General features: G+C 44.6%; 1 protein-coding gene across 5 annotated transcripts; it reads right to left on the reverse strand.

Moving 5' to 3' along the window:
- Positions 1 to 2,086: 2,086 nt before the first annotated feature.
- LOC105020742 (transcriptional repressor p66 alpha) lies at positions 2,087 to 23,446 on the reverse strand. Of its 5 annotated transcripts, none has more exons than XM_010888013.4 (11): positions 23,255 to 23,446; positions 13,512 to 14,042; positions 12,058 to 12,187; positions 11,196 to 11,324; positions 8,583 to 8,657; positions 8,199 to 8,327; positions 7,711 to 7,920; positions 6,375 to 6,648; positions 5,831 to 6,240; positions 4,099 to 4,225; positions 2,087 to 3,503 (listed from the first exon to the last, which is right to left on the reverse strand). In XM_010888013.4, the coding sequence occupies exons 2-11, from the start codon at positions 14,036 to 14,038 to the stop codon at positions 3,367 to 3,369; spliced, it is 2,148 nt and encodes a 715-aa protein (XP_010886315.1). In that variant the 5' UTR covers positions 14,039 to 14,042; positions 23,255 to 23,446; the 3' UTR covers positions 2,087 to 3,366. The 5 variants fall into 5 exon arrangements, with proteins under 5 accessions (XP_010886315.1, XP_010886298.1, XP_010886290.1 ...); XM_010887996.4 differs by lacking the exon at positions 23,255 to 23,446 and adding an exon at positions 14,312 to 14,536 and having other exon boundaries at positions 3,982 to 4,225; XM_010887988.4 differs by having other exon boundaries at positions 2,088 to 3,503; positions 3,982 to 4,225; positions 23,255 to 23,445.
- Between the last annotated feature and the right edge of the window lie 1,140 nt (positions 23,447 to 24,586).

A 24,586-nucleotide genomic window follows, 5' to 3' on the forward strand; every position in this document is an offset into this window, starting at 1 on the left:
AGTCCTGAACGTGACATCATAAATGAGACCCCTTCTTCTAGACATGTGTGCCAGCAACGAGAGTCAAACGGGCTCTATCGCCCCCACCCGAATCAGAGCCAATGCGCAATGGAAAACAAAGCAAAGATTGATGATGCTAATATCTTGGTTTTGCTATTGTTTGCAGAATCAACAATTAAATATTCATATCAACTGATGAGGTAAAAATTAATATATCTTACTTGAGCTCGGAAAATTGTTACCGAATATGGTATTATGTGTAAAGGGAAGGATCTGTATATGAGCAGTTGTTCATGGATTGTTAGTTACATTTCACGTTATTAAAGAAACATAATTTTAAAGAATTGTGGTGGGGAGAGTCATTTTGAATTATTTTATGTTTGTTAATGAAGGAAACAGATGTCTGCTCAGTAATTCATTAAAAGTTGGTTTTCAATTACGACTGTGCAGAAGAGTTCAATGAAACCAAAAGTAATTTTGCCTCAGTTATTACCTGTTAGTTTGAATAATTATTATAATAATAAAAAAAAGAGATCAACAAGGAGAGTCATGAGCAAACACACCATGATCTTAATGTGATGGTGTAGCCCTACTGATAAAAATACAGTACATTTGGAAAGTATTCAGACCCTTGCTTTACATTTTGTTGTTACTTAATTCATAATTGATAAAAATTAACAATCTCCACAAAATATCCCATAATGACAAAGCCAAAAACATTCTTAGATATATTTGACGAGTTATTGAAAATACAAAACTTAAAATTGTCATGTACATAACTATCCAGTCTTCTTGAGTATGACTCTACCAGTTTGGCACACTTGTATTTGATCAGTGTGGATCCTCAAGCTCTGTCATATTGAATGGGAAGCATCAATAAACTGTGATCTTCAGGTCTTCCCACAGATGTACAATGAGGTTCAAGTACAGGTACTTTGGCTGTCTAACAAGATAATTCCCAGCCCGCAAAACCACTCCAGCATTGTTTTGGATGTGTGTTTCAGGTCGTTGTTGTGCTGAAAGACAAATCTTCACCCAGTTTGAGGTCCTGTGTGCTCTGGATCTGGTTAAATTCAAGGAACTCTCTATTTGGCTCCCTTTATCTGGAGGAATGGCATCGGTCTAGCCTAAATCCCCAAAGGTGTACTCTAATCAAGTACATTAGATTTTTCAAATATTTCCTTTACAATACATTTGCAAACATTTCTAAAAATGTGTTTTTTTGCTTTCTCATTAAAGTGTATGTTCAGGGTAATAAAAAAAATAATGAATTGGTCTTTAAGTCTATAACATAACAAAAATGGGACAGATAAAAGGACTGTACATTTTCTGGACCATTTCACGATTCATATATTTCTTTGAGAAATCCCAGATTATTTGTTATTAAAACTATTATTATAAAACAGTAATCAAATTCAGGAACTAGATTTTTCAGAGAGTTTAGATAGATTGACGGTTGCATAAAACTGTTCACACAGGCAACAGACAATTCAGCATCTGTCAGATTTCCTAAAATATACAGGTTATTGTTGTTTTATGAGCCAGAAATAAGCAACAACTGTTGAATATATTGTTTCCCCCTCTACTTACACAAGCCGAAGTTCCCTCCTCACACGACGGTTTAGTGAAAGGTCCCGTTTTTCACTTTATTTTGAATCTGGCCTTTTTAGGGTTCAGGCTCAATATATTCTGGTGAGGTTGGACTGGGCCTGGGCTTTGGCTTTAGTTAATAGGGCTTGGGTTGGAGTAGGCTTCAGTATCCAGCTCCACTGAGAATTCCAAAGAAAGTTACTCTTGACAATGAAGAGCTCAAGCTACACTAAAAAGGTAGGTCACTTGTGAAATGTTTCTTTCTGCAGGATTTGTTTTTGTATTTGTCTGAAATGACATTTGATCTGATACTCAAAATAATATTTTTTGGCCCCCAATAGACAGAAACCCAAACACAGATGTCAATAATTTTATAAACCATAGAGAACAAAAACTGAAAAGCATATGAGACTAGAGGGAGAAAAAAGGGGGCCATGGATGTTCAGTAACCACACCAAAGACCTGGTGGTTGGTCCTGATGCCAGCTAGATGAAATCAATGAACAAGTTCAATATTAAACCTTTATTCTCTCCTCACTTTAGTATATTCTAAAATGTGTTAAAATAGTCCAAAAACAATCACTGTTAAAGTTTGGGCATATTAAACCAATTCATATTCAATGCCTTTTTCAAAACATGTACATGTAATGAATGATGCTATGACTTTTATATTTTTAAAACATATGTTTTTATAACTGAACAAAGTTAACAAATTCACTAAATCAGGAACATTAACCAGCAGTGCAAAACAAAATAGATGTACTGTAATCCAAACACATCTGAAATATAACTCCTCCGAGTCGAGAATCAGATTTCTTCCACCGAAACTTGTTTTGAATGGAATTCAGACAGCCTTTATTTTACCACTAGTACTCTTTACAGCAGACATGTTATTTTTTTACAAATATGAAGGGGGCAACTCAATTAAAAACCAAAGCTGAGACTAAAGACAAAAATATAAGAGATCTACTTTTTCTGCATATGGGAAATATGAATGGAAAGAAGTGTGGAGCAGCTCTGTCCAACTCTGTCCAATAGCTGAATAACATATAAAGGGGGGGAAAACATCAGTTAAAAAAAGCGTATGAGGGTGGTATAAATTCTTCAGTTGTTAAAACCACACATGACAGGATTTTTTTCATTTATACATCAGTTTGAAAAAATAACCAATAACTTACTGTAAATACAAATTTCAAATCTGCTACGGAGGTTATGCACTGAAAACATCACTCCAGTTAATTTAACTTAAAGACAATGTTTACTGGAGATCAGATCTTTTTGTATTTTTGTGCCTTTTTTAAGGTACTCTTGAATATGAAGCAAACAGTTCAAGGAAGTGAGTCATTTTACCTTGATCAAACCCCAACAGTTTGTCTATGATGACAGAGGGCCAATCAGATCATAGTTCCAGCCAACATGTATAAGACCTCTCCATGGTGAGACACCAATGCACAAACCATCATGGTTTCACAGGTATGATGGCTGACAAACATATGGAAGGAAGCCCTTCTATGCATATTTTTCTTTTGGCTCCGGTGTATATCGCCGTTTATACTGCTCAAACATCGGTAAACCTCATAAGAAACAATAGACTCGAAAAACCATATAAAAAGAAATAAACACTGCGCAAAAAAAGAGAACGCTTCTCCTCAAAATGTTGAGGCTGCGTTTCGGTAAGTGTCCTCAAATGTGTGGGGGGGGGTGGGGGGTTGACTGTATTGTTGGCATTGACAACAGTAGATATCGATAAAAGGATCATGTAATGGGTATGAGATTATTATTTCCATGTATTAGCTGTTTGGGAGATGGAGCGTGAGGGGATCATGTCCAGTAGGTACTCTCTCTGACGAGGATCCACTGTGGATGACGTCTTGTGGACTGACAGACTGGGGTTCACATAGGCCATAGTCACACCTGCAGAGTGGGGGGGAAGAGGGGTCAGTCTCCAAACGGGACAGTCTAGTGGGCAGAATCACACAGGCTCAAACATGTAAATACAACTGATTTCAGAGCAGAGAAAACATAGACTAACTGCACTATTTGGGGAGGGGGGCAGGGGGGGGATGAACTAGTCATAGAGTCAAAGCAGAAACCCAGCGACCAAGAGGGTCCGAAGCAGAAAGGAGACAGAACGGTCAGCAGCCCGGTCCAAAAACAACCCCAGGCCCATTGGCATAGGTGGAAACACTATGTTGATGACTCCACCCAGGCCAATGACAGGTGTAGCAAAGTTTCAACCATACCGCTTACATTGGTCTGTTTCCCATAATTCAACAGTCAACACTGAAATAGAAGTAACTATTGAAAGGGGAAAGGGGGAGGGTTGGGTAGAGACAGAGGCTGGGGGACCGGTGTGGCCAGTGGGTTATGGTCCGGGACAGTATTAGTCTACCTGTGTTGATGTTGTTCTGCTTCCTCCATGCAGTGGCCTGGACACTACCGCTGCTGCTGTTTCCACTGGAGCTGCCCTTTGAACTCTGGGTAGCGGGGCGCACATGGGCATGCTTACCTGGCCGACTGACCAAGGCCGCAGCGGCCACGGCACTCTGCAGCTGGGAGGAGGAGGAGAAGGAGTGGGACACCCCCCTCACCCCCACCGATGGGACACCGCCACGGGACAGCTGGCCCAGGGGGCTCTGGGGGGAGGAGCAGGGAAAAGATGACTGACCGACAAATGTCTGTGTGATAAGAACTCCAGGAGAACCATATGTACAAAAACATGCTAATGGTCTGTATCTAATTAAAGGTGACAGGGGCTGGACTATGGTCTGTATCTAATTAAAGGTGACAGGGGCTGGACTACGGTCTGTATCTAACTGAAGGTGCCAGGGGCTGGACTACGGTCTGTATCTAACTGAAGGTGCCAGGGGCTGGACTACGGTCTGTATCTAACTGAAGGTGCCAGGGGCTGGACTACGGTCTGTATCTAACTGAAGGTGCCAGGGGCTGGACTACGGTCTGTATCTAACTGAAGGTGCCAGGGGCTGGACTACGGTCTGTATCTAACTGAAGGTGCCAGGGGCTGGACTATGGTCTGTATCTAACTGAAGGTGCCAGGGGCTGGACTACGGTCTGTATCTAACTGAAGGTGCCAGGGGCTGGACTACGGTCTGTATCTAACTGAAGGTGCCAGGGGCTGGACTACGGTCTGTATCTAACTGAAGGTGCCAGGGGCTGGACTACGGTCTGTATCTAACTGAAGGTGCCAGGGGCTGGACTACGGTCTGTATCTAACTGAAGGTGCCAGGGGCTGGACTACGGTCTGTATCTAACTGAAGGTGCCAGGGGCTGGACTACGGTCTGTATCTAACTGAAGGTGCCAGGGGCTGGACTACGGTCTGTATCTAACTGAAGGTGCCAGGGGCTGGACTACGGTCTGTATCTAACTGAAGGTGCCAGGGGCTGGACTACGGTCTGTATCTAACGGAAGGTGCCAGGGGCTGGACTACGGTCTGTATCTAACGGAAGGTGCCAGGGGCTGGACTACGGTCTGTATCTAACTGAAGGTGCCAGGGGCTGGACTACGGTCTGTATCTAACTGAAGGTGCCAGGGGCTGGACTACGGTCTGTATCTAACTGAAGGTGCCAGGGGCTGGACTACGGTCTGTATCTAACTGAAGGTGCCAGGGGCTGGACTACGGTCTGTATCTAACTGAAGGTGCCAGGGGCTGGACTACGGTCTGTATCTAACTGAAGGTGCCAGGGGCTGGACTACGGTCTGTATCTAACTGAAGGTGCCAGGGGCTGGACTACGGTCTGTATCTAACTGAAGGTGCCAGGGGCTGGACTACGGTCTGTATCTAACTGAAGGTGCCAGGGGCTGGACTACGGTCTGTATCTAACTGAAGGTGCCAGGGGCTGGACTACGGTCTGTATCTAACTGAAGGTGCCAGGGGCTGGACTACGGTCTGTATCTAACTGAAGGTGCCAGGGGCTGGACTACGGTCTGTATCTAACTGAAGGTGACAGGGGCTGGACTACGATCTGTATCTAACTGAAGGTGACAGGGGCTGGACTACGGTCTGTATCTAACTGAAGGTGCCAGGGGCTGGACTACGGTCTGTATCTAACTGAAGGTGCCAGGGGCTGGACTACGGTCTGTATCTAACTGAAGGTGCCAGGGGCTGGACTACGGTCTGTATCTAACTGAAGGTGACAGGGGCTGGACTATGGTCTGTATCTAACTGAAGGTGCCAGGGGCTGGACTATGGTCTGTATCTAACTGAAGGTGCCAGCCCTACCTGTTTGATGTTGGTGGAGTGGTGGCGTGCGATGCTCTGTCCTCGGCTGTGCTGCAAAGAGGCGGCCCTGGCCTGGGCCTGCTTCAACTGCTGGGACACCAGATGTTCCACCTTCACCGACGATGAGGAGGAGGAAGGGGTGGCGTGAGAGACGGGGGAGGCAGACTGCTGAAGAATCCGCTGCTCTATCTCCTGTTCCTGCTGCAGGGCCTTGACGAATGCAGCCTTCAGCCTATTGGTGTGCTCAGCCTTCAGGGCCTTCTTCTGATTGGAGGACATGCAGTCCGCACAGAGGATGGCCCCACCCTTGGCTTTGTCTTGCCTCCAGCGGCAGGTGAAGTCGGTACTGCACTGAGTGCAGGTAAAGGGCTCCTTGACAGCAGGCTTGACAGGGGGCATGCCTGTTTTAGCTGGGGAGTACAGAGAGAATAGTATGGGTTAGACAGTGGACAAACTCCTTTCAGCAGTATACTAATAGAAGGCTTAACAGTTTGCAGTGTCACCGGTGATGGTAGTGTTTACGGCAGCTTATTATTTACTGTACCTCTCATCATGGAGTCCAGCAGGTTCTGCACCACATCCTCCAGTCCTACCAGGTAGATGAATTCGTTGTTGGCTGCAGAGGGCAGGAAGTTGAGCTCTGGAGTTGGGGGTTTAGGTGGAGGGATCTCCAGGAGGGTCTTTTCCAGCTGCTTGCGCAGGGCTAGCTTAGCTGCGGCCTGACGGGCAGCAGGAGAGTCGTTGACATTGACTACAGACACGCTGCTGTTTCCGGACTGAGAGGTCATAGGAGAACCCTTCATGTTGGTTGGGGAGGCCTGGGAGAGAAGGGGTTGAAAGGGACAAAGGAGGAGGTAAGGAAGAAGAGTTGAGGATTGATGTCAAGCAAATACAGCATGACAGATTAAACAAAATCGCTGCAGATTCAGGAGGAAAGATCCATTACACAAAGAAAGGGTGACTACCTTTCTATGTTCTGCTCTAAGCAGAACCCCTTATCTCTAGAGATGCTACATAAGCTAAAAGACTTGAGTGCATACCCACATTGTTGCTTCAAGAAAGGCCAGAACAGTCATTAGTTGCTAGTTCAATAGAAATAGCTAAGAGTATATATTAAAAAAGCTGTTCTGTACAATGTATTTGTACCTAGTGTCAGAATAGACACTAGCTCTAGTTTAGATGCCTGTATGGAAATCAGATCTTCTTTTGCAATTTGTTCCAGTCATTGGTGTTGAGGAACTGAAATGAATGACTACTAAAAAAAGCAAAGGTTTAAGGAATGACCAGTTTGAGATATTTTACAGACCACTCCATTGGAATAACAAACGTTGAGGATTAAGTTAAAGTTGATTTGTCTTATATAACATTTTTATAAAGTTGGTGTCTCTTGCTTGATTAGTTCAAGAATTGCTGTTAAAACTTTAAAGCATCAAGGCATTAAAGCTTCACAGCCCAAGATGCAGGACCATTTTAATAGAAACCACTGTATTCATATGGTTCTCATTTTAACCCAGTTAATTTACAAAATGTTTTTGTTATAATTTTTTTTAAATCTTAATGTTAGGAAAATTGGACTAGTCTGAACTTCAGACTTGAGTGGATAGCTTTAATTGAATACGATACATGTTGTATTATTTTCCTTATAATTGTAGGCAATCCAACCTTTGTTATAACTTTGAGTACAAATTATTTAAATATCATCTTCAGCATGAACAAAAGACGGAACTTGCAAAGTTATGTCTACCTCCTGGAGTGCGTTCCTGATCAGTTCAACAGCTTTTTTCTGTTCATTATGGTGACATTTCTTCTGTCATCCACTGCAGTTGTCTCCCCCCATCCTCCAAGAGAATATCTGAAATATCTGAATACCCGTGACCCACCTGTGAGATATTGACTAGCAGACTGGCATTGTTGACATTCCCCACTCTGATGAGGCCTGACTGCATGAGGCCTCTCTGTGCCTGGGAGCCAGACACATTGGCCCTGGGGGCCAGCAGCAGGGGAGGGGGGCCGGAACCCCCAGAGCCAGTTCCTGACTGCTGCTGTTGCTGCCGGAGAGACTGGATCTGCTGGGGAGACACAGCGATTGGCTACCCAGGACACACACATCAGGAACAGGCAGGAGAATGAGAAGGACAGGGCAGGGAGAAAGAGGGACAATATAGGCCACAGAGAGGGTGTATGGGAAAGGTCAATGCAAAAACAATATGAGGAGGGACACCGCAGCAATGTGATGGGAGGGTGGAGAGACAGGGAGGGGAATAAGAGACAGAAAAGAAAACAGATGAGCATAGTCTAACACACAAAACTCATCAGCACTCCGTATCGGGTTTGAGTTGATGACCAGGTAGACAGAGGCCATTCTTACCTGTGCTCCTCTGACTAGTGGTGGCATGATAATCTGGGAATTGTGGGAGCCATGTTTGGACGAGATCTGCTGCCCGCCCCTCACCAGAGGAGGAGGAATGACAGTGCCTGAACTCCTGCTTGACGCCACCTGGGGATTAAATGTCTTCAGACGTGTGTCTCCGTAATTCAGTAAGAACGTTTCTCCCTTCTTTGACATGGTTACATGCCTAGAACACACTGCACATGTGGTGGGCCATGATCTGGATACCTCGCCACCACTTGGTCCAACAACACTGCTGCTGTGGGAGACGCTGAGCCCAAATGCTTCTTCCAACTACACAGAATGAAATATGATGTACCTCTCTGTGCGCAAAAGCTTGTTTGCAGGAGATGGGTGACTGACCTGCTGGGAGCCTTTACTGGCTGGGTTGGATGCCCGGATCAGAGATGGAGGCGCAGAACCCGACAATCCTGAGGGCTGTCGAACAAGAGCGAGGTTGGAGGTTAGAGGTGGAGGTTGTGTTTGTAAACTCCTCAAGTGACAGAGGATCTGGACCGTAAAATTCAGGGAGTACTCGGAGTTTTTCCAAAATGCGCCATGAGCATTTAGAGCAGGCAGTGGATCCTCTGGCCAAGTCTACCCTCACAACAACAACAGCTGTCAAGCACCCAGGCTAGCTGGCTAACGCTTAAAAAGAAATAAATACTGTTAAAAAACACACAGGGAGATTAAGAGGGTACTGCGAAACATATTCTTCATCAATGAAGCCAGAGTGGTATTCCAGAAAGCAGGATTATTAAATTAGCAAGTTCTGTCATACCACAATTTGAACAGAGTTCTGGGATCCAGACGGAGAGCATGAACATCATATACACATTTTCTTGAAGAAAATATAGCCAGCAAATGCTTAAGTTGAGCTCATCCACCAATCGGATTGTATTTCATCCAACTGACATCAGAGCCTGCACTGTGCATCGTGCTCGACAAAATATCCTGAAAATGTTTAACGTTATCATTTTTCCACACATTCAATCATTTATTTGGCCAACGTTCCTAACCCATACATGTCCAATGTAACCCAAAGGGGTTAAACTTTTACTCTACAAACTCTGTATTGCTTTGCGATTTCTCCAAAGTAATAATTTAGTAAAAACTCATAGTAAAAAAGCAATTTTGGAAGCCTGGCAGAAAATTAGTGACAGTAGGTTTGTAAGAGACGTGACATGATTTTATTGTCCAATAGGCCCTTTGTATAGGTGATTATTAATAATAATAATAATGTTTTTAAATTTATAGAGCACTTATTACAAAACTAATGACATTAATCAAGCCAATAACCCAAATTGTGGGAGCCTACAATATGTGACATTTGCAAAGGTAGCATAGTTGCATAGTCGATACAGGAATGGTGTTTTAACATACTTCATAGTTCTAACCCCACAGTAGCAAAAAGACCCTGACAGCAGAAAAACTAAATATAAGAACATTGTACAAATTGTTTTTAAGAAAACATCTACATCCCTGTCGTAGGTAGTAGCAATAATGTTGTTCCAAATCACTAAAATACTGTGCTCTTTTACTCCATAACGTCCACCACGTTTCCTAAATGTCGTGTTCTCGCGCTAGTTGTCGTATCATCAATGGGACCAAAAACTCCCTTTTCTGGTTAAAGCCGAATATGTTCAGGAACCCTGATTTAGCTGGGGCATTTTCCTGCAAAGCCCTTGGAGGTTCAAATCCTGGGCATGGATTGGTGTGCAGCATAGGGAGACAACCTTGGTCTCAGCACAGCCAGGGTTGACTGCTTAGGTTTTGGACAGGAGGCCATCTGGTCACATTGCACTCTAGTGACCCATTGTGGTGGTAGATTGTCTGCAAACTGTTGGCCGGACAATCTCTGTTCACCCAGACCTAAAGTCTCATGTAATCGGTCAGTTGCTCAATTGAGTTCTGAGTCAATGTGTAAGATGAGATCCGAACAGGAACGAAGAGCTCCGTCCTCTCCCTTTAAAAATCACCAGAATGCATGGGCCAAATTTCCTTTGCACTACCAATCAGATGAAAATACCTCCAAATTGGTGATTGGTCCAAAACACCAGATCTAATGCTACTGGAGAAACACCATTGTTTCATAACAGATCTCTGCAACCATTTGTTTACTTAGTCTGTCCACAAGAGATTGCCCAGGGAATATATTCTCACCGCATGTATACCAGCAAGCAGTGTGATCGTAAAGGAGTCGTATAGGTGTTTTGCTTCCTCAAGCATGTCTGGGCCTTAACTCCATTGAGTCAACCACTCATACATTGTCTGCCTTTTATGTAGATCTACCTTTAATGTTTGAGTATGTAAAATTGCCACATCCTGCTATAAAGGCCTGGGGAAATATGCGTCATTTAAATTTAACCAGCAAGGGAGAAGCACGTGTTTGGTTGGTTATGAATAAAAAATACAGATTTCCGAAATGAGAATGGTTCTGCCCTATCCTCTCACTGTCTTGGAAGTGTGTGTCCAGTCTTGTTTGTTGTGTGCGGAAACCGTTCAAAGCCCAGAAATTGGGAGATTTGTCTGCCTGCTGTGAGGTACAGCTTTAGACAGGCAGGCCTACTGTGCACATTGCTGACTCAATCTGCCTGGGGGCGGATCTGTCTGTGCTGAGCCCCTCCCCTCCACCTCCCTTGCCATGAGAGATGCAAATAATCTCCTGTGTTCGTCCTGTATGCCTGGCACTGGTTTGAGGGGTGAAATGGGAAGGTGAAACGCATATGAACCTGTAGTAGTGGGACGGGTGCTGTGTACAACCATGGGAGACCCCACGGCCCAACAACAGCAAACAGCTTCACACAAGAACCTACGAGACCATCTATGAATGTGGCGGAGGGAATGTCCCTGCAGACGGCTACAGGAGCATATTGCCCCAAAGTTGTTGTACGATCTTTATACGTCCGTTTGTATTAAAATATACATTTTAGTATAAACATGAGGATTTGTTTTGTCCCATTCCCTAGTCCATACCTTCTGCAGTGTGTCTTTCTGTATCTGGCTCTGTCGCAGTTTCTTCAATAAGACCAGCTTGGCTTCCTCCAGCCTCAGTTCATCCTTCAGCTGCTTTATGATGCAGTCCCTCTCCTCTGGACTGCTCTTCTACACACACACAGAGAGAGAGAGAGAGAGAGAGAGAGAGACTTCAGAAAGATCTATTCTTGAGGGGACACAAAAAGTAATTTGTATATGTCGTTATCTTCTCTAACCCTAAGTTGTGACAAGATAAATGTGGCATTTTAGTGATTTATAGTGAAAACCTGTTCACACACACACACACACACACACACAAGGCTGATATATGATCTGTACATATGAATATATTCATTATAATCTAAGTCTAAAATGACGCTCCATAAGTTTCCAGATTGGCGCAGCATTACAAGGCCCTACATCAGAGTGTTGAGGCACCACTTTTCCCTGGGTTTTATCCCACAGGTGTGTCAAAGCCGGTTGTGATTCGTGGCCAATAATCGGCTGTGCAAATTGGCCTTGCATGGCTACAGGCTAATGGAGGTGAGGAAGGCATTCCTGCTCTCATCTAGCTCACCACACTGTGATGCTTAGAGCTGACCGTGGTGAAAAAGACAATTTGAGCAACTACAACAGGCCGGTGGTCAGCCGAAAACTCAGAAATGGTGTTGTTAGTCCATTAAACGTTTTGAATAATAATTAAACAGTATATAACTACTACTACTCTATGACACTGTGGATAAGCGATCAGATTTGAAAAAGTTACTGTGTGGGAGTTTCAGGAACAGAGTGCCTGAGAAATTGACTTTAACATGGAATATCATGCAAGGTTGAGAGAGTCAGGTGCGGTTCTTTCACTAACCATTAGTAGGTCTGTGTCCAGTTCCTTGAAGTGGTTCAAGCCATTCAATGGTGGACTGCAGGAGTCGTTATCCGAAAGAACAATGACATCATCATCTGGGGATGGGGGGCGCTTCTCTCTTTTTACGGCACTAATCAAAGAAGAAAAGAGTGCGACTCCTATTTGCATTGTGTAAAAAGACTTGCGTTAACCAGCGTTGCCCACAAGGTGGTAATAAGTGTACATTTCTAACATCTTTTGGATTTTCACTCATCATGTCACCTCCACAATAGTGATGCAGGTTTCACTTGACTAGCCTCTTTTCGCGGTTGAGTTAATAATGCAGGCCTGCACATCAGGTGTAGCCCATTAACCACGGATGTGTGTTGCACATGGTGAACTTATCAAAAACTGTTAATGAACAGAAGTCTTTTTGGATGTTAAGATCGGATCTCTGTTATCTACAGTCACTAATATGGGCCAGCTGTCTGGAGAAATGGCCCCCATTCCCCTCTTCTAATCAGGAGACATAAAGCTGTGTTGACATGATACGAAGTTGGAGGCGACTATTTTATGAATGCCCGACACCTAGAACAGCAGTGTTTCTACTGGAACACTGACAGTTTATATCTGTGTGGAAGTGGTGGTCAAAAACTCACGCGTTGGCTTGCCAGTCACAACTAGTCTAAATTACATTCTGTTTGACTTTGATCAGGATGAAGTGGACAGCTTTAAAGTTATGGATATAAATAACCCCATTTAGACTGGAAAATGGAAGTATGACATAGAGCAGTGAAATAATTAATTACAATGTCCGTCCTGAAAAAGTAGGAATTACATGTTTCTTTTTTTTTTTTTTTTTTTAAGTAAGCAGGGCCAGCCAACTTCCTTCTCAGGACTTAGCATCTCAATCGTGTCTCCCTCCTTGGGGTTTAGCAGCAACATTACCACTTCCTGTGGATTAATCACTCTTCCAAGCAGGTCACATGACCCTCCACTCAGGCATCGTCACATGACCTTGCCCCTCACACGTCACCCTCCCCTCACTGTTCCTTCCACAGTTGAAACCATGGCAACAGCCGGTTGGAACTGGTTTGTGACACACAGACTTCATTTTGTGGAGGGGAGTTTTAGGGTTCAGGTGGTGAGAGGGGGAAAATGGAGGGAGGGTCAGACACTGGAAGATGGTCAGTTGTCTTTCTGAAAATGCCCCCCCCCCACCACCTGAAAGTAGTAAAGTGAAATGACTACTATAAAGAATGTTAAAAAACTATTTTGCTGTTCTCTCATTTGATCTCTTCATATGTTGCACCCATCCCCCAAACCAAATTATAACACTACCTCAGCGCCATCCGCAACTAGAAACTAGTTGACTAGTAAGGAAGAGTGGGACATAGGGTACATGCTACAACTAGACATAATGTCAAAGGAGCTGATCTCAAGTCAGTTTGAAATGCAGAGTGCTTCCTTCTCACCCTCTAGAGGTGCTCATGTCCAGCGCCTGCTCTCTTGACTGGACCTCCACTTTAATGGTAGCCTTCACCTCTGTTGCTGGCATCGTATCACTGGCCACCTTTGGTTCTGACCACACGGCCCAGTTCTGCCCATCTAGAGGAACCTCACTCTTCACCCTGACCCCTTCGCTGGGATCATTCCGCTCAGTCCGGAGGTCTAAGCTTGGTTCTGACCGTTTTGGGGCCAGGTCCTGGTCTGGCTCCTTCGCCAGCTGGGACGATAACTCTAATGGTAATCTTAACCGGGGTAGTTCCGGGGCTTTCACCACAGATTTCACCTGGTCCAGGTCATTGTTTGTGGTTTCAGGCTGTGGGTCTGGAATAGCTGAGCTCAGATCATCCAGGTCCGGAGCTCTAGCCTCAGCCCGGTCTAGTTTGGGCTTCTTGCTGTCTGACTCATTGGGATGGGCTTCAGAATCAGGGGACGGGACCTCCTTCCCCATTGCCCTCTTCTGGCTGCGCGTCTGACGAACAGCCTCCTCAGACATCCCCCTGCAAAACCAGAGAGGGGGAGTTGGTCAGACATTCACCTGAACAGACAACGCTAATATCAGTACACAGTAAAACTTATTGTCTGGGAAGAGCGTAGCTGACATCATCAGCTATAAAAGATAAATCCATTTTAAGTGATAAAGCCAAGCTGACCTTGAAGCAGTTACTGAGGAAAGAGACAAAATATAGCGCCAGATTCGGTCCCTCTCTATGAAGCGGAGTGGGCAGCAGATGTTTTTACATGGTACAAAATGGAGAGCGAGACTTACAGCAGCTAACCATCTTCGGTCTCTGCCTGTCTGTGGAACTGATGGCTGTGGGATTGAGGGATGGATCACACATGACCATCTTGGTGCCAGATACCCAGATGCTAGCTGGTCTTAATCCCTGCCTACTGTTGTCACATACACACCCACAAGTTTTACAATCAACATGAGGACCAGCAATTTTGTACCTGAACATTTTTTCAATTGTATCTAACCCTAACCTAAGCCTAATTCTAAACATATCCCCATGTCAGATGGTTAAAGTCAGAACCGACCAAATGTCCTCACTTTGAATTATTGTTTCACCATAACTTACATAGTATCCTTGTGCGGACCAGAGAAACCTGCATTCTGATACATGGTGTGGTCAGCACAGTCCAGAGCAGTGAGCTACTCCTACAGCCTGTGGCCAGGCCAGGGACACTGGGCTGACACCAGTGTTAAACCAGCAGTGTCGTCTCCATGTCGGATGAGTGACTACTACAGGGGCCTGCCAATACTGCATCAGAGGCAGACAATGGCTACGTATCAGTCAATGTCCACCTGAGTCACAGTTCAGTCCGACTGCACAAGTCATTGAGGTCTAGCCAATCTGCTATCAACACAAGGGTCCAGTGACTACACACAGACCGTGATAAGGAGATGGACAGACAGAGACAGACAAACTGCCAGTCGAAGACATGCTGTCAGCCAGCCAGAGACGGACAGCCAGCCAGAGACGGACAGCCAGCCAGAGACAGACAGCCAGCCAGAGACAGACAGCCAGCCAGAGACAGACAGCCAGCCAGAGACAGACAGCCAGCCAGAGACAGACAGCCAGCCAGAGACAGACAGCCAGCCAGCCAGAGACAGACAGCCAGCCAGCCAGAGACAGACAGCCAGCCAGGAGATGGACAGCCAGGAGATGGACAGCCAGGAGATGGACAGCCAGGAGATGGACAGCCAGGAGTTGACAGACAAACAAACAGCCCAAGACAGACAGACAGCCAGTCAAAGAAACGCCGTCAGCCAATCAGAGACGGACAGCCAGCCAGAGAGCTCCAGGGAAACCTAAAAGGAAATAGGGAAAGAGGCCAGAGAAGACTGAGCGAAGATTCCACTGTCATTGTCTGTATGGGTCACTGGGAGAACAATCAAAGTCATCCTCACAGACAGACAGAGTCCTGCGTGGTACATGTGGACTGGAGACCCAATGCTGCCATCCAATGCCATCCATGAATAAATAGAACACTCAGGCAATCAGGCCTCGGGTCTGCCAAGTGACGCAGGGCAGGAAGCTATGCCTTCCGAAGAAAACATAAACCCTTTCACCACAGATATACGCCCCCGGCCCCCACCACTCAGAATAGGGTAGTTATGAAGGCCAATATGCAGTACTGATCACTGTACCTGGGCTGTGCATGTTTAAACACACACACACACACACACACACACACACACACACACACACACACACACACACACACACACACACACACACACACACACACACACACACACACACACACACACACAGACACACGTAGAAGCACACCTTCTCTGATAAAAGGCTGAGTCAAGTATTTTTTTTCCAATCTCTCTGACATCACTGAGACACACATGACCCTTCCCAGGATTCATAGGGACACAAAGCACTTTTCCTAAGAACCAGTTTAAACCGGTTGGCGAGTGAGAGTGTGTGTTGTGTGTGTGTTTGAGAGAGAGGCTGAAGCAGGGTTAACCCTTTGAGGTCTGGAACGGAAACAGCTCCTACACTGACATACGCTTGTGTGATACTGAGGGGAGGGGCTAGGGAGAGAGGGAGAGAAAGAGTGAGAGGACAGCATTCCAAAACACAGGGAATGAGCAAATCCTCACCATATCAACACTGATGCACACTCATGTCTGTGAAGGCCATCACTAATTCTGTGAGAACAACATTACAGTTCTGTGATCACCCAGGTCCGGGGGTCTAGCTGTGACCTGTCTGTGAAGGCCAACACTACAACACTGTGACCTGTCTGTGATGGCCAACACTACAACACTAGGATAATACCACAAGGCCAATACTACATATTTGCATAGAACTTGTCTGTAGGCCAAGATGCAGATCTAGGACCAGCTCAACATTCCCAAATCCTGAACTCAGCTATTAAAATGACTTGAGACCAGTTTCAGTGCTCTAGGGGCAACTTCAACATACAGTGCAGAGTCCCTCTGAGTACAGGCTAGTGGAGTTGAGCTCATTGAGGAGCATGTCCAAGGGCAGGTCAGCCGCTTAACAAGGAAGGTCAGCATCTGAACTACCCAATGGCTGACAGGTATCAGGTTACATCTTTATGGCACCTCACACACATACACAGCCACACACAGAGAATGTAAATGAACATACATTTTTGCTTCCGAGGACAGGGTGGTTGTTTGTTTATGAAATCAACTTATAGCCAATCAGCAGGCAGACACTGGCTGTCAGCGCTCCACTCATGCCTACTTTTCCAATTTTCTCAAGGTTTTCAACAACAAGGTGAGAAAGGCCTACATATTGATAGATCCATCCATCAGCAAGCGTTCCATTACCGTGACACAGGAGAATCTCACCATACCTCCTCCACTGACTAAAGTGTCAGTGTGAGAGTATGTGTTTCTGTGTGTGTGTGTGTGTGTGTCTCCACACAGTATTTATAGGTTGTGATGTCATGCAAGTCCAAACAGGGCTTTACCATGGAGCAGAGTGTATTCCTGCTGTATGTGTGTGTGCCACACTACTCTGACTCTGAACAGGACTGGGCCAAACATGAGACAGACCATTACAAACTAGCATTACCTGTGGAAAGCTCTCTCCCATGTCTCATCATTTGAGGCCTTATTCTATTTAAACAACTATGACAAACCTTTTATAACTCATCACCGTTGCCACAAAACATCACCGTCTCAAAGTCAACAGCTGGTTCTCTCATACAATCGCCATTAGCCAAGAAATAAAATAAAAATAAGGCCTCCGTACAACAACCACGGGTCAATGGGAAGGCCTTTCAGCCTGCAACTCTGCATGGATGTGTGTTTTCACGGTATTTCAGACTCTCTGCTACCTTGTCCTTTCCGGCCAATGCACTCTAATTGTTTAGCCTACAGCTCACCTCTGTGTCCCTTCAGCTACTCCTATTGGAAAATCCTTTGTTGTACTTAATTGAGTATCATATCTTATTTTATTGATGCCTACGTAGCAACCATAGTACCTGATCACCCACTCACACAAACACCACTAGAAGAGTGACCTGACAGGCTGATTCCAACGATAGGTGTACAGATGTGGCCTTGGCACTGAATGCTGATTTTCCAAGGTCAGGCAATCAGTGCTGTGCCGATCATGTCCAAGCACTGTGTGGGTTCTGTAACCCACTAACAGACTTGAGTAATCACTTTCTTAGCAGCACGTAGCTGCATCAGTCTCCAGCCTGCTGTTTACACACCAATACAGACCTTTACCCTGGTGAGAAGCCATTTTTATCTGCAGTGCGGGATTCAACCCAGCTCAATGGATCCATGGAGAACCATATGTCATAACAGCTCCAAATCAACAATGCTCAAGAAAAAAATAAGACTCCTAAAAATCTTGGCAGATGATGGCAGACAAACTGTCTGAGACGCTTCTTTGTTCATCACACCATATGTCTAACGTGCTTTCAGTCTTGTGGATAGGCCTCACTGACAGACAAAAAGCCAGGACATTACATGTAAAATATGAACATGCACGCGCGCGCATACACACACACACACACACACACTAAACCTGTCTGCCGCCTAACTAATCGGCTGACAGGAAAGACAGGGTTTTAGGTAATTAGCGTGAGTGGTGGATCTTCTGAGGCTTAGCCAGCCTCTACGTCTGCATGGGTTAGGGCTGATACGTCCTTAAACAGCAGCCAAAACTCAGACCTCCCATACCACAGGCTTCACCCGGTTACAGACACCACTCGTGTTAACATGCCGTATGTAAAATGGTTTGCAGGGTAGAAAAGGTGGTAAAAAGAGAGAGGGAAAATTTATGATTTTTAAATTAACAGCATGGGTGAAATTTGATGAGCTGGACTGCAGTCTCTCCCTGAGCGCCTTGAACTTTGTACACTGATAGCTGATGGCTAGGTTTTTCAGAACTGTGAAATTCAATGGTTAACTTTCTAGCATCTCTCTGTATGCTGCTAACAAACTACAGAGAAGTGGTCTAGAATTTGAATTGCTAGCATCATCGCATTTGCCTAGCAAAATTTACATAGGCTAACGGCAATTGAATTGAGAACCTGTATCGGACAAAGAGAACATTCACCGGCATGGGCCATCATCTTTAGGGGTAGGTGGACCTCTGGTGTTTCGGAACAATGTTTGCAGGACCATCATACCAGAACGGACAGGTGACTGATGACAAGCAGTCATCATTATTCAGAATAGGTTCCAACAGAAGAGAAATTCTCCCTGTGGTGTCCGCCTTGTCCACAGGCCTACAGTTAGTTTGCACTGGCCCAAAGGTTGATCTTTCTTCACATTATCACTATGCGTTATACACAACCACCAAAGTAAAAGAAAAACATTTGCCGAAGGTCCCCTGTGATACACAGACCGACATATTGGTTCCTATCCAGTCAAAATTCCTCTTTAGCTTATTCATTCAAAATGAAACAAAGTGGTTTTAAATTCAGCGCACCCCATTATAATCATTTCATGACACTAACAGTTCTTGGTATGGGATGGTTAGCCACTGGGACCAGTTTATTAACTTAGTATCAGCTCATAGTTGTTTGATTGACACAGACTTTTATAATTCAATAAATCCACACTCCCTGAGTTCCAAATAGTTCCCAACTGTTACCAGGCTCTTTGCAAAGACAAGACGAGCCAATAGTTTAAATGCCGTAAGAGTCATTGTCTCTGCATGGGGAAACAAACAATTGTTGGTCCGATCACTGTGCTGGAGGACAGTTATGTTGTAGAACTAATAACGGTCACCCGTTCAAACAATTGTTCTCATTAAATAAGCGTAGGTAAGGTCTAAAAGCTGCGTATATTATAAAACGTAATAATCCACTCTGCTCCAGCTTCTAGATCCTGTTTGAGCCAGCAGCGTGTGTTAAGTAGCAGCTTGGTGAGATGTGAATCGGAATACACCATCTTCATCTCGCTCCTACTTTAAGGTGGTTGCTTCAGGGCAAGGTCGACTCTCATGGACATCAACAAATGCCTCAAAAAAAATCAAAAAATTAAGAAACATCCAGGCTTTTAATAATGATGTTTATGGTTAAATAGTTTGAAAAGTTGACAGCCTTCACTTGTAGCTGATTGTGGTATGCAACAGGCACTTGCTTCCGCCCCCCAAATCTTAAACACTTCCTGGAGTATGGTGTGTATCCTGGACATTTGGCCGGCTAAGGAAATGCAGTATGCATCGGCTTGTCATTTATTTTACAATCGGCCAAAAGCCAGTATTCACTGGCCAAGTGATACCCTAACTTTGACCTACGTGATTATGTTATCAACGTTGATGTTCTGACTAGTTAAAGGATCTAATCGCTGATTAATTTGTCTTGCAAAGTGCCCTTCAGTTTGAGACCAGCCAAAACAACTACCAGGATTGCACATTTAGACTAAAAGTATGGCGCGATGAATCGAAGAGGAATTAAACTGAGTATCATTAGTCAGGTAACCACCAGACTGGCCCTTGCATGAAATCAAAGGTACAGGCATTCTTCGAAATCAACTGAGTGAATTGTTTAGACCTGTTGCTCAACCCTATAAACTGAATGTTAGGAATGCAGTTACAAAGGCCAGGGAAGGGCTTAAAAAGTCTCTACTCTGGCACTCTCCATCCAACACCATACTGCATAGAGAGGCAATGTTAGGACATCTATAAGGTCCTCCAAGCCCCCCACTGGGATGTTTATCAATGCAACCATGTGACAGATCGCATTGCAAAGAATCTCCAAAGCTATTGTGCTGATGAACAACAGATTGACTATTCCAGAACTTTTCTTTTTTTCTCCTTTTTCGCCACTAGAACCTCTAACAGAAACCAGAGGTAACAGCACTAAAGCAGCCAAACATTCTCATCTAATTATTTGAATGGGTTAATTGTTGGCCAAGCAGGACCTTGACGCTTACAGTCCAGGCTACTTGCTTCCTAGGGATCTGAGAAATGCCTTCATTTCCAACTTAACTGGGAACAGCTCTGGACTCATAAAACCTGATGACTCGGTTGACAATCAATGGCCACAATAATCATGGATATTACAGGCCATTAATTCCCCAATAGAGTAGAAATGTCCCGACCAAAATGAACAAAGCATATTAAGCCAGCAAAACTATCAGACGAACAAAAATCATACTGGAATGTGTACGTATCAGTCACTGATATACATACAGCAAAGTGACAGCTAGCCATGAGCTGCCCAGCAAAACATGTCTACCGGAGGAGCAAAATGCTTATCAACAATGCAAGAGAGCACCAGCATTTCTGGACAACCACTTGCTCTTGCGTTAATAAGACGTTCCCACAGGTTAATGTTCGCAAGGCCCCGGGCCAGAGGGTACACTGGGGTCCCTACTCAGGGGGCCCTTTGGGGGTGCTTGTTCAGTGCCGGACACCATTAACTTTCTTGACGACATGACGCCGGTCTGCCTGATCAGTGGAGATCAGCAGACAGCCTACAGGGAGGTCAGAGACCTGGCAGTGTGGTGCCAGGACAACAAGCTCTCTGTCAACATCAGCAAGGCTAAGGATCTAACCGCGTCCTACAGGACAAGGAGGAAAGAGCCCATCCCCTTTCACGAAGTGGAGGGTTGAGAGCTTTTAACACAAAAAAAGTGGGTGGGCACATCCGTGCCTCATCCCCCTGTAAAGGCGGAAAAGATTTGGCATGGACCCCAATATCCTTAAAACGCTGGACCATCGTCAGCATCCGGACACCCTGCTTTTTATGGCAACTGAGCCACCTTGAGAGTGTCCATTTTATCCATCCACTCGGAAGCTAACGAGCTGGAAGCCCACAACACTAAATGTCATGCACCTTCCACTTGCTAAGTGCTTTTGCATCATTAATTTATGACAATTATTATTAGTATTTTTTTTTCATAAAGCAGTTACTCCCTTCTTCAGGGGTAAGTGGAGTATTAAGACAGCTCAGCTGCTCTGTATGCTCAGCGGTCCCACACACAGAAATTGGTGCTTGGTTGCACAAGAAGCGTAGGTGAAGGTGTTGTGGGAGATAACTGGCTGGAAGCTGCTTAAGCCAACACTGAATTTCTTACAATTTGTTTTTTATTGTCCCTTTAAGACAAATGTAACATTATACTACCAGATCTTCAGGCATCTAGATGCACATATCTGGGAAGGAGATTAAACAGTGCCTGAGGAAATCTCCAACTTAGTCAACAACCCAAATCATGGTCTGTTTTCTATACAAGCGCAAATGGCCCAAATGCAATGCCTGTGCATCATGTCCGGAACTCACAGGAACTCACACTGCTTCTACACCTAAACCATAAAACAGTTTAAAGTGACTGATAAATGATCAATCTGTGGATCCCTGAACTATCAGCATGGTCCCTGTACATTGACACAGTACTTGTACACCATGTTATACAACCAAGCCACTGTCATTCATTGTTTTCATCTTTTTTTATATTTGTATATTTTGCATTAAGTCTTGTTTTTTCCCCCCAATCAGTTTCTCTTATTTCTTAAGTCCGCATTGTTGGAAAAGGGTCGGTAAGCAAGCATTTCACAGTTAATCTAGACCTGTCTAACAAACACAACTCTAACTGACAGAAGCTGGCTCCGACACAGTACACTTGCAGCGCACGGACTGCACCACCCGACTCATACCACTAGGCTGGATAGAAAGTGTGTGTGTAATGTGTGTGGGTTCAGCTTTAAGAGGAGGAAGACCATGGTCGTCACAGAGGTAGGAAGACTACCAGGGACTCTTATTTCTGATACAGTACAACACTGGCAGCCTGTAGGGTTAAGTGCCACGACTAGTAGGGGCTCAAACCATGGCACAAATACCGTCCACCATTACGCCACACTCAAACAAAATGCAAACTCCCCCCTTTAAAAACTAAACAGCCCACGTTGTATTCTGACCGGCTTTTCGTTCAGGTTTAGTGCAGAGGAAATTAATTGTGTTTATAAATTCCCAAACCACTATACAGCCCAACTAGCTAGCAAATGCCAATTTATCCTTAGCGACCATGCTAAAATGGCTGATATTAACCTTAGCTACGCAAAAAAAAATATATAGAAAAACAACAACAACAACAACCACCAGGTACCCGGACCTAGGTACCGTACCATCAAGCCAATCAAGAAGTACGTTAGCGTTCTGGAAGCCGGGGCAAGCTCGCTTTCGGTGGGGAGAAGGTGGCCAGCGGAAAATTTAAACTACACAACTGTCTAAATGTCTTACCTACCTAACTAGTTATGTATCTAATTTGATAACTTATTACATGTTTTGAGTAGTTCGTGTTACGCATTTTTAGCATTAGCAAGACATCTAGCTATCTACCTGGGTTGTAAAGGGGCTAACGTTAGCTAGTAGGGCTCTAAAAAGAATGTCGAACTCCCAGTGAGTCAACGAACAGTCACTGGACGATACAGATTCAGATTGGCTGTTCGGTCTACCCAATATGTCTCTCCTTAAGTGGCATTAAAATATAAAATGTCGTAAAACTATGTGTAGACATCATAAAGTCAGTAGGAGATGCGACTTCCATATACACACGACCCCCCCCCCCCCCCGTTACTCTCCCAACCGTAGCTTTTGCTCTGCGGAGAAGTGCTACTTTTCAACAGCCCATCAGCTTCTCTATCGTCACAGATAGGTGGAGGAAGAGGAGCTGGCTCGCGACAAGTCCGAATAAAAGACTTCCCTCAATCCACTTCCCCGAAAAACTTCGGAGACACCTCAATCAACTTACTCGGTAGATTTGACAGCTATCCGTTGACTGCGGGTCGTTCAAGGTATTTAGGGTGACAATTGGATCCAATAATTCGATGTTTTTTAAAAATCCAGGGGATACCCTCTTTTTTTCGGCCCTCCCCGCTGCCGCCTCTGTTGCCAAATAATGCGCTTCTCAACACACATGGAGCCGCGGCGTCACCGCAGTGGGCATGCGCGCTTGAACACGCCAAGGGGACCAATGCACATCTATAACCACTAACCACCATGAGGGCAAAGGAGCATACATGCCAGGGGTCCTCTAGGTCTTGAGGTTCCATATAACATACATTATCTGTAACAGCTGGTCCAGGATCAGGCTTGCTTTGTACTCCACAGTTGTCAAACTGAAGACTTAAATACAGAGAACTGGTCTCAGATCAGTAGCCACAACATGTGTCTGTGTCCTATTTGGATGCAATGATGCTTTGCCTCATCATCAGATGATGCTACTAACATGATTAGCCTTGGGCATGCATCATTGAGATCTCTCCTTTTTTTTTACGAAGGAATATGTCAGTGCTCTAATCTAGTAATATAATACATCCCTGTTCACCTGACCTGAGTTTAAAGTCATGCTCTGTGAGTGAAGTGGAAAGACATGAGTTTAAGTTGCCTCTACCAAAAGATGTAGGATCGGCATTTTCTATTTTACCCTGCCCAAATGCAAACAATACTGACCTTAGATCAGTGATAACGTAGGATGATGTTAATACTGATCTAAGGTCAGTACGGTTTGCATTTGTGCAGGGTAAAATAAAATGTTGATCTTATATCCTTTTCAGGAAGAAACAGCAGAGGAAGTTGGGGGAGGGAATCTCAAAAAATACATTATTTTTCAGTTAATGGTCTTGGTAATCTGGTAAATAACTAAAATGTTAAAAAGTGCTGGTTTATCATAAGATGCCAGCAAATGGAGCCCTTTCCCACCTAGATGTTCAGTCACAACTCCCTACTTAGTTGTCCTGGCCTTAAGTTTCCTGTAAACATCCAGTGTCCTGGCTCTTGGTTTCTGCTCCCTTGGTTCAGTTATAGTCTTAATCATTATTTACTTTTGCCTGGTGTAGTGGCTCAGGAGCGGAGACTATCCAATACTATGGATCACAAAGACTGTAAGGCCACCTCATTGTTCTAAACTGAGTAGGAAACTATGGGTCTTTGATGTCAAAATGTGAAAATATGAATGCACTCTTAAATATTCACCAACCGCAATACAAGATGATCAACCGATACAAGAAAAGAACCACGTCCTAATTTCAGATTCACACAGCATAAATTTCACTGTAGTCTGGTCACGGATCGTGGCTTCCCT

The sequence above is a fragment of the Esox lucius genome, chromosome 3, assembly GCF_011004845.1.
Source record: "Esox lucius isolate fEsoLuc1 chromosome 3, fEsoLuc1.pri, whole genome shotgun sequence".
NCBI classification, from domain to species: Eukaryota; Metazoa; Chordata; class Actinopteri; order Esociformes; family Esocidae; genus Esox; species Esox lucius.